Here is a 10,226-nt window from a genome sequence, read left to right on the forward strand (position 1 = left end):
CTTGTTTGTTTCTTTGAATACTGTTTTATTTTTAAGGCTGGGTGTGTGAATTTTACTTTTACATAGCTGAGTTTAGTATATTCCCTCAAAACGTAATACATTTTTACTCCATAGCTTAAGGGATCCATCAGATAAAATGTTGGTCTTTCATCTTTATTACCCTCCCATTAAAATGAAGGAAACCGGGACTCACTTCAGTTCAGAAGAGGCAATTTAGTTGGTAATGTCCTCCGTCCTCAAGCCTTTTCAGAGGGAGAAAGCATTATCAGTGAGATTTCACACATCTATCTGCATAGGAAGCAACTAAGCCTTTCAAGACATATACTATGTTAAATTTAATAATAGTTTTTGATTAGATTATTTTATTACGACATTTTTCCATTACCAGTCATTTCCTGAGCATACTAACATTCATAAAACCTACCCTCCCTTCCCGTTTGTTATGTTTGTATACGGGAGAGCTAGCAAAGTCTCTCCTGCTACAGTGGCTACGTCTGAAACGGACAGATTAATAACCGCGCACCACGCTGGACGAGCCTTTCTTGTCCCCTGCACACGGCAGCGCTTTGCTGTGACGAGGACACAAAAGAGACCCGCGTCAGGCTGCTACCCTTCTTCATAACTCAGAAACGTCATGGTGGCAATAGCCTCTAGTGCTATTTGTCTTTAGTGCAGTTGTGACACTTCGGCACGATCCATAATTTGGCAGCTATTTACCGTGACATTTCCCTTCAGTGCGGCCATAACATTCAGTGAAGCCATTATTTGGTTCCATTTACCATATAAATTGTACTGTTGTGCATGCATGCTAGCGGCTACATTAGGTACCTGGAAATGAGTAAATCTTGTAAAATAGATACTAACAGCTATTCAGAAACAGGATCTCTCTGCTCCTCAGAGGCAAGGAAAGAATTAAATCTAGCAGCCCCCACCCCACCCCCGACTCTCTGAGCCTCTCTTAATTGCATTCCCATTTATTGAGCACGTTTGAGGAACTGAAACCCAAGACTGAAAAATAATCCGGCAGGCTTCACCTTCGGCTGGAAAGGCTGTGTGTGTGTGCGGGTGTGTGTGTGTGTGTGTGTGTGTGTGTGATTCCATGACAAAAGTGACAGGCAGCCCTTGGACACCGAAGGTGAAGGCCAGGCTGATCAGCCGTAGTGTAGCTTGAAGTAAAGCAGTGCCAGGGTTGACAGGCCCCGTGCGCCGGTACACCAGAGCAGGTGGCTCATTTCTCTCAAGCACGGAGAAGCAAATCGGAACATGGGACACCCGACTGCCACCCATTTCCGCCACCAGAGACCTAGTGCACCTTCCACGTGGGCCTCTAAGAAGCAAATGGTTATGGCCTTAGATGATCTGAGTGCCCGCTGTGTTTGGAGTGACACTTGCTCCTTGGGGACAAGGGAGTAAGCTGTTTTTAACCTTTCACACCCGCTTCTGTGATCCCTGTTATTGCCTCCCCACTCCTCCCAAAGAGGTAGCACAGAATTTTATCCTTCCTTTGTCCACATTAGTTTCCAAAAAGTCTCCCTAAGCCATCGCTTTCTTTTCCAAAAATCCACTGTTTCCAACAGTAATTTCTTCTTAGAAAAAGAACTTTTCCCCTTCACAGACGACATTACCAGAATCTGAATTCAAGCCATCAAACAGTAGATACCTCCAGTAAGACACATCTGTTTGCTGAATCACTTTTCCAATAACTTAACAAGATTAGAGTTGGGAGAATTCTCTCCCAAATGTCTGTTTAGATAGTTGGCTAGTGATTTACAGGACAAAGGGCTCCTCGCTAAGCAGAAGGGCCAGTGAGAGTACAAGGCTGACTGGGGCTGAGTTTTCACCTGTTATGTACTTAGCACAAGTACCTCGGCTTTTAAAGCAAAGGAGGCGTGGTGAGCTAGCTATCTGAAGTCTGATTTTAAAAATCTCATCGGGCTGGGGACATACTGACTCGATCAGGTCTCACATCAGGAATTAATTTACTTCCCTGGAACAATAAAATCTGGAATGAGACCGTCCATGACTAAAGAACCGAATGTAAACGTTTTACCTCTTAGCTACAGAGAAAGGTTTTATTGAGGCACATTATTTTTATCAAGGGGGGAGGGCGGGAAATTCATCAACACTGTACTTTTGTTTTAAAAACTATTATGTTCATTGTAAGGCTCAGAGAGTTCACTTTCTTTCCCCTTTGGTTTATGCCACTGTCCCCTTGTCCCTTGTCACAGCTTACTGCTGTCACAGTGCGGCAATTCAACAACAAGTTTCCCAATATTTTTCCTGGTGTACATATAGTCGACAGCCCGGAATATGGACTCTAGGCCAGTGAACCTTCCCTCTGGAGTCTGGTGTCCCAGGTCCACCTCACACACCAGGTCCCCACACGTATACAGCGCCAGCAAGTGTTCCATGGCAGCCTGGTACTTGGAGAAGTAGTGGTTCAGAAAGAACCCCTGGAGGCTGGCTGACTTCCTCAGGAGCTTGGCCGGCAGGGCTCCAGCTTTTACTGGTGAAAGTCCTGTAGGGCTTTGGTAGCCAGAGATAAACCCAATTATCAGCAAGCGCCCTTTGGTGGCCAGAGCATCCACAGCCAGGTCAAACATGGCTCCCCCAACAGACTCATAGACTACATCGACACCTTCAGGGTACTCTCGCTTGAGCACCTCCTCCACAGGCTCTGTTCTGTAGTTGATGGGACGATCACACCCAACAGATTTCAGGAAAGCTGCCTTTTCCTCGGAGGAGCAGGTTCCGATGATGTGGCACCTGGCCATCTTTGAAAGTTGTACGGCAAACTGGCCTGTGCCCCCGGCGGCTGCGGTTACAAGAACTTTCTTTCCTTCTGACAGCTCCCCGAGCTCTTTCAGGCTGATGTACGCAGTGGTGCCACTAACCAGCAGGGTGAGATACTCGGGTTTCACTGAAGGCACAGCTGTGGCAATGCTAGCAGGCACCACTGTATACTCGGCAAAGGAACCTGGAGCCACATAAGCCACAGCCTGGCCCACTGTGTACCTAGCACTAGCCGAGAGGCCTAAGGCCACCACCTCACCAATCCCTTCAAAACCTATGTCGAAGGGGGGCTTCACAGATGGGTCATAGCGGCCCGCTGAGTAGTTGATGTCAGATGCGTTGATACCAACGTATCTAGAAGAAAACAAACAGATGTATTAAGATTTCTTTGTTAAAGGCCTTCATATTCTGCTTAGGGAAAAAGGCGTTTCTAACCTCAGTATGAAAGAGCTCCTAAACTATAGCACTTGACAGACTGCAGGAAAATGTTTCTTGCTACTTAGCTGGGGGTGGGGGTGGGGGTTGGGGGGGGGGAAGGAATTCCAACATGTATTGGAGTTTTGGCAGATTTTATTCCTTTATAGTTTAGGAATAATTTCATATTATTTTAATCAGCAAGTGATATATTTGTATTTCCTATGCCACTAACTTCCATCCTCTTTCAAAAGGATGAAGGAAAAAAACAAAAAATAAAACAAAGCAAAACAAAACAACAAAAAGGCAAGCCAGGAGGCCCTCACTATACACAAAGTTCACTGGGGCTCTGAGTTGGAAATTAATTGGTCTCTTAACAGAGATGTTAAAAACAACAGTGGGATAAAATATACCCGAAGAAGCACACTTGTATTGATTCTGGCAACAATTTAACACTTCAGATAATAATAGTAATGACAATGATATTATTAAAGACTGACGGGCTGGCAAGGTCATCCTTGCGACATGGTCCTGCCCCAGTTGTTTGAAACGCCGCAGCAGATTTTCTCTCTGATGTAACTATGCCCAGCATGAACATATGCATTTTGATTAATTGAACAAAAACTGGGGAGAATGATTTTTATGCAGCATTCAGCATTTTACAGCCTCTTTCAGATGAAAAGGGAAGCAAGCCCTCACTGTATTTTCCTCAACAAGAAGCAGAGACATAGCCTGATTAATAGCAGATGGCTGGTTTCCTTTTTGTATCCAGGCTCACATTAGCTGTAAGGCCAGTATTTTACCGGCTTTTCTTTGTACCCCAGTATACCCCATAACAAAAATATCTCCATATTGTAGTGGTGGCCATCTCCTGAGGCTGGGGAGGGGGGTGCTCTAACACATAAGGACCCTAAAAATGCCACTTCCTCTGTAAGAAAACGAAAAGATGCCAGGAGAAAATTCGCAAAGAATTCACTTTTAATTTAATGAACCCAAACTATCCAGTGTAGAGGCATGCTTTCACTGTCTGTAGATAATACCCAGTACTTCCAAGTGGTTCCTCATAAGTATTCTGCCATAAAGAAAGATCTTTTTAGATTGTGGAAATATGAAAGCTTGAAACAGTTTCTTCCACAAGTTGCTTTCAGAAGCTAGCTTACCATGGCTCCAATAATTCCATAAATTCTGCTTTCTGGACTCACAGATAAGGCACAATAACAAAAAGTGGAGAAAAGTAGTTTTGCTATTTTTTTTCTTTTCTTCTTCATTTTTTGTTTTTGTTTTCCAAGCCAGGGTTTCTCTGTGTAACAGCCCTGGCTGTCCTGGACTCACTTTGTAGACCAGGTTGGCCAATATTCTACTTTTTTGGAGAAGGGGTTGGGGGGTTTCCTCTTATCATTCTGTGGTGTTTCTCCAGACCTGACCCTTATAGAAAGGGGTGGGTCCCTAGATCTCGAGTCCGTGGGTCCCTGGGCCAGCCCACTAGAGCCAGGCTGCAGGGCTTTCATTGGGAAAGCCAATTCCAGAAGAGAAGCTGGCTGTGGTGGAAGAGACCTGAGGGCAGGTTTGGGGATCAGAGACCTACAGCTAGTCATCCATCATAATTAACCCTTCCTGTTTCCCTCCAGGCTGCGTGGCTTCTCAAGGTCCACAGGGGCCGTTCTCCTCCTGGAAGCCCTGACTGTGGCTCCTAAAGACCTAGTGCTATGGTCCAGGGGGTGGGGCGCGGTGGGTAGGATCCAGGGGACTGAAATGCCAAGTCCCATCCCAGAGCACCCCTCCCCTCCCCCCCCCCCCCCCCCGAGGTTTGCCTTTTCCCTGGAAGAGCTGGAGACCTATCAGGGCACACTGGCAGAGCAGTGCGGACAGCTGAGGCCAAGTTTGGATCAAGTTTGGAGCGGGTTAGAGTGTTGGCTCTCTGCGGGAGCTGGAGGGGTTGCTAATGGCCAGCAGAGGTTTCGGCTGGAAACACCAGAGCAACCATTGTGCCAATCAGCAGCGGGCGCTGGTGAGGTGGTGCTAACCTGAAAGCCTGAGAGCCTTTTCCCCTAGGCACCCAGCCTGGGCCAGAAAGCTCTGCACCACACTGGGGAGTTGCTTTAGGGTTGGTCTGTGTTGAGAACCGCGGGGAGCCTTTCATCAGTGACCTCACATCCGAGAGCAAGAGAAAAGGGCTGCTGGCTTTCTGGGCCCTCGGACATGTTCTTCCGAGTACCAGAAAAGCTATGCAGAGCAAAACCTGCCATCTCATGACCTTGACCTGAATGTAAATGTACCTCCATTTACCGCACACACACACCCCCCCCCCCCCGCCTCCGCGCCACTTCAAACCTATCCTAGTGTGGGGGCGGGCGGGAGGGGAGCAGTCCCAACTCTGCCTACAGCCTGTATTCTGGTCCCCGTGTGCGGGGGAATCCCTAACTCTACCTGATACCTCCTCCTGACTGTGTCCCTGCCGCCTTGGTGGGGACCTGCCACCAAGCGGGGACACACATTGGTCCTCACCTGGGCTTTATTAGAAGCGGTGCAAGACTTTCGCTCCTCAAGAAACAAGTTCAAGGAAATCGGGCTCAAAGAGGAAGAGGAGGGTAGAAAGGAAATTGAGCCACGGGGGGGGGGGGGAGACAAAAGCCATGAAAGATACGCTGGCGCACTTGGAGACCCTCTCTGTCTGTACCCACTCCCCTTTAATGGAAAATGTGTGCCAGGAATAACTGCAGGACCTCGGCAATCCGAGAGGAGGATACACTGTGAAAACGAAGTCCTGACACCCCACGAAAAATAAATGGGGCCACAGCAGGCATTCCCCAAATCTATGCCCTTTTAAAGCCACTTGGTTATTTACGACAGAAAGTAGGGAGCTCCTCTGGTACGTTTATCATAGAACAAGGTGAGGGGAACAAACAGCAAACAGAAAAAACTTAGACCACAGGAAGAGCCTTGAAAATTGGGAGACAAAACAAACTCATCTAAGCCAGACTTCCCTTGAAAAACAAAAAAAAAAAAACATAGAAGGTAGAGGAGGAGGAGGAGGAGGAGGAGAAGGAGGAAGAGGAGGAGGAGAAGAAGACAAAAAGTTGGGGTGTGTGTGTCCGTGTCCGTCTGCACACGGGAGTATCTCGGCTTGGAGAGTAAGCAGAAATATTTTACCCTCCTGTGAGCATCAAACCGTTTATCACAACGCCTCCCCCTCCCCCCCCACTCACCACCATTTCTACAAACTCTTTGCATTATCTTACACTTGAGCAGAAAATCGTTAGGAATATTTGGAAATGAAAAGTAATCTGTCACTCTCAGGAAAAAGTCAAAAATAGTACACAAGCGGACTTGACCAGTGGTATCTGTCTCTTTTTTTCTTTTCCTAGGGCCGGGCTGAGGGCGGGTGGGTGGGAGGAAGAAACAAATTCCAAATTCCGGGATGTGAATGCATGGGAGAGTAAGGTTGGTAAAGGAACATCGATTACTTATTCAGGAGGGGTTCTGTGCACTCCTCCGCACACTTTTTCCTCAGCTGTAAACTTCACTGTCCTGAATCCATGTCTAGCATGCGCTGCCTCTCCTGTGAATGAAGGGATGCATTTTGCTAACTGGGATGAGGTGTGGGAAAAGTTCACTGAAGAAAACTTAGAGGACTGGGCACAACTAAAATCTCCAAACAAATGAATTTGGGCTTACTTCACTCATTCCAGGGGATATTTTTGTTTTGCTAAAACAAAACAAAAAAACAAACAAGAAACCAAGAAGTGTCTGAATAAAAATTTTAATGCTATTAGCACTACTTAGGAGGATATTGGCCCTGGATTCAAACGAACTAACTTGTGGTTAATAATTAAATTCTGCTCCTTAAAAGAAAATAAAACTGGAAGAACATTGACACTGTTCATAAGAATAAAGGACCTGCCTACAGCTGAGTGCTGGACTTTGTGACTGACCAGCACCGGAAGAGGCAAAGAGTCTTCCCGCTTCTTCCGCTTCCAAATCACAAACTGGCTTCTTTTCCCCCCTGAGGCTTCAAGGTAGAAGTTAGAGGTCAAGTTGATCGCATAAAACACTTTGTATCAAAGGGATTCTAGGCAGACATGGGAGCAAAATAGAGCCGTGGATTTTAAAAACAACCCGAACAGCTAAATTTTCCAAAATGGGAGTCTACTCTCCTGCAATCTGATTTCAGGGATCCAAGAAGCATCCAATTGCAGACCAAACAAGAGGATGGGGCATCCACCGGGTGCTGCCAGGGAACTTTCGGAGGAGAGAAAAGGGAACCGGCTAGAGCGAATGAGCTTAGAGAGAGGGGAGCGGGAAAGATCTCCAAGAAGGTAAACTCAAGGGTGAGAGGCCCCCAGACTCCCACAGGCGCAGGGGGAGGGGGGGGAGGTGTCCCAGCTCGATGTCGCCTGCTCCCACTTCACACCTTCTCTCAGCCTGTCCCCTTGTGGTACCCCTCCACATTTCACACCTGTTTCAACGAGGGATTTTATGTAAGCAGTTTGTGTGTGTTTATTAGTGTTTACAGTCAACACTATATAAATCACAACAATAAAAGAAAATGAAAGCCTGGCATGGAACTTTTTTTAAAAAATCTCCGACGTAGTTTGCTTAGAAAGCTTTTGAGTATCTTCTCACCTCGTCTTCTGACAAATCACTGGTGTGCTCTGGCTGCTGTTCTTTGTGAACACAAGCTCAAGCTCTTTTAGTTTGGCAGACTCAAATTTTTATTCTCCACAGCCTCAGCGTTCCACCACAATGAGGCAATCCTCTGCGCCTAGCGTGCAGCCACCGCAAGCATGTTAGGGACATACGAACGCCACCTTCAAGAAACTCTCCACTCACACACCTCACTCAGTCCCACCCACTGCTTGCTAAGGTTCCAACAGGTTTGCCAAAGTTTCACAACCAGAATCCTTCATTCCCAAAGTCTTGTTTGGAAGGCAAATACTGGAATCTTTAAACTGGACTGCTTGAACTAATCTTTGCACCTAGCAGCTCTGGTAGGTGATTCCCCCCCCCCCCCCAGGGGACCTAGAATACTTTCTGGTACCTAATGTACAGCTTGGATACAAACAGAATTATTTCCCTCGCCTCCATAATTCTATCCAACTTCCCACACACTATCCTGGGAGCCTCCGAATGGAACCCAGCGGTGAAAGGACGCACCCAGCAGCCCTCAGTGTGCTATGGCCTGCACTGAGCACCGTGAGGTCCCCACTTCCTTTGCTTCACCACTTACTAAAGATTAGTGATGTGGAAAGTCATTAAGGTGGGAAGCCTGCGGTAGAACAGGAGGTCAGGCAAGTGCCACCCAAACGTCTGCAATGCATTTAGGCAAATGCAGCCATGCTCCCGCTCCTGGCCCGACTGCCGGGTGCACGCCTCCGCTTTGCACTCAGGGGACATAGTACAGTCGAATGGCATTGACAACACGCAGACTAGGTGCACAGCAACACGCCCAAGGACAGGGTCCACCAATACCAGATGGAGGGGACAGGAAAAGCAAACCCAACGTAGGCCCCCTTCCTCCAAAGCACGTTTACCTAAACGTCGCAGTGTGTGTCCTGGTTGTTGCTGCTCCACTAAAAATTATGGCAATGCAGGAACCGTGGGTGCGTGCGGGTGGGCCGGGTGGGGAGCCTCCCTTTCTGGGTCCCGTCGTTTTTATTTAGGGAGCGTGAAGGGGGAGGAGGGACGGCTGGGGGAGGGGGAATCCCAAATTAAAATAACCCCCAGATAGAGGACGGTTGGTGGCACCGGGTATTCACACCAGCAAGTCACATTACATTCGCCTTCGCCAGATGGCGGCGGGTTCAACTTCCTGGGATTTCGCAAAGTCAGGCTGTGCGCCCGAAGCGCGCGCCGCAGTGTGGGCAAGCGGGAGACCCGGGACAGCCGGGAGCCCAGCTGCGCGGGCTGGGGACCGGGACGGGGTCGCGCGCCGGGCTCACCGGTTCCGGACGAGGAGGTCTCCGTCCCCGGGGAGCGGCACTGGGCAGTCCCGGCGCAGGGTGACGGCCTCGCGGAAGTTAGGGCTCAGCCGGGTCCACCACCAGCTTCTGCATGGTTCGGGGGATGGCAGAGCCCTGGAAGTCCAGGAAGTGACGGGAGTACGACATGTCCACGATGGCTCGGGCCCCGGCGGCCGTCAGCCTCTGCATAGCCGGCGATCGGCTCCGCCCGCTCCTGCGCCTACGCTGGCCGGGTCGCGCCCAGTCCCGGCCGCTTGGCTCCGCTCGGCTCCGCGCGGCGGGCCCGCCCCTCCTCCGGCCCGCGCCCTCCCCTAGGCTCCCGCCCTCGCCGCCTGGCTCCCGCCCCGCCCTCCCGCCCCGCTGCACGCCGCAGCCCCCCGCTGAATCCGGGGCGCGCCACCCCAGGATCCCTGTCCGGCCCCGCGGCCGCCGCAGCCGCCGCTCCTTAATCTTTTTGTTTTGGTTTGAATCCACTGGGCTCACACCGGCCTAGGATCTCTTCCGCCCTCCCCTTTCCTCCCCGGCGCGGGAGAGGCCCCGGATATCCCCACCCTCCCCACGCTCTGCGACAGGGTTTGGTTCCTCCACGGGGGCGGGGGGCGCCAAGCTAAAGGGCCAGCGCCCTGGCGATCGCCGCCGCTTAGCCCAAGCATCCCCGGGCGGCGCGGCACCCGGCGGCCGCGCAGGCGCCTCCCCTTCCCGTGCCGAAGCGTTCACTTCCTTGCAAGGTGGTACGAATCAACCCCGAGCGCGGCCGGGGCGGCGGGGCACGGCCGGGGCCGGGGCCTGGGCCGAGCGGGGGAGGGGGTGGGGTGGGGATCCCCGGTCGCTGGTGCGCGCGCACCGGCGCCTTCCTGCGGGCCGAGGGCGCTTGGTGCACTGTGCACCCCGGGCCTAGGCCTCCCTTTCTCCGAGAGCGCCGCTCGGCCTATGCTCTCTCTGTCTGTCCCGTGCAAGTTGCACGAACTAAGCCATTTTATTTATCTTGGCCTAGAATTCGTGTTTTTCCATGGATGTTTTTAAGTAGCTCCACAAGACTGTTACAGCTTTCCCACTGGG

At 50.4% G+C, this 10,226-nt stretch overlaps 1 protein-coding gene across 1 annotated transcript; it reads right to left on the reverse strand.

Moving 5' to 3' along the window:
• Window positions 1-342: 342 nt before the first annotated feature.
• Window positions 343-9,495, reverse strand: PTGR3 (prostaglandin reductase 3). The gene is given in 3 exon segments (XM_084778036.1): window positions 343-3,147; window positions 9,147-9,241; window positions 9,243-9,495. Coding segments are annotated over 3 exon segments (1,134 nt in total). The 5' UTR covers window positions 9,357-9,495; the 3' UTR covers window positions 343-2,222.
• Between the last annotated feature and the right edge of the window lie 731 nt (window positions 9,496-10,226).

Source organism: Acomys minous (genome assembly GCF_964271855.1).
Source record: "Acomys minous genome assembly, chromosome: 4".
Taxonomy (NCBI): domain Eukaryota; kingdom Metazoa; phylum Chordata; class Mammalia; order Rodentia; family Muridae; genus Acomys; species Acomys minous.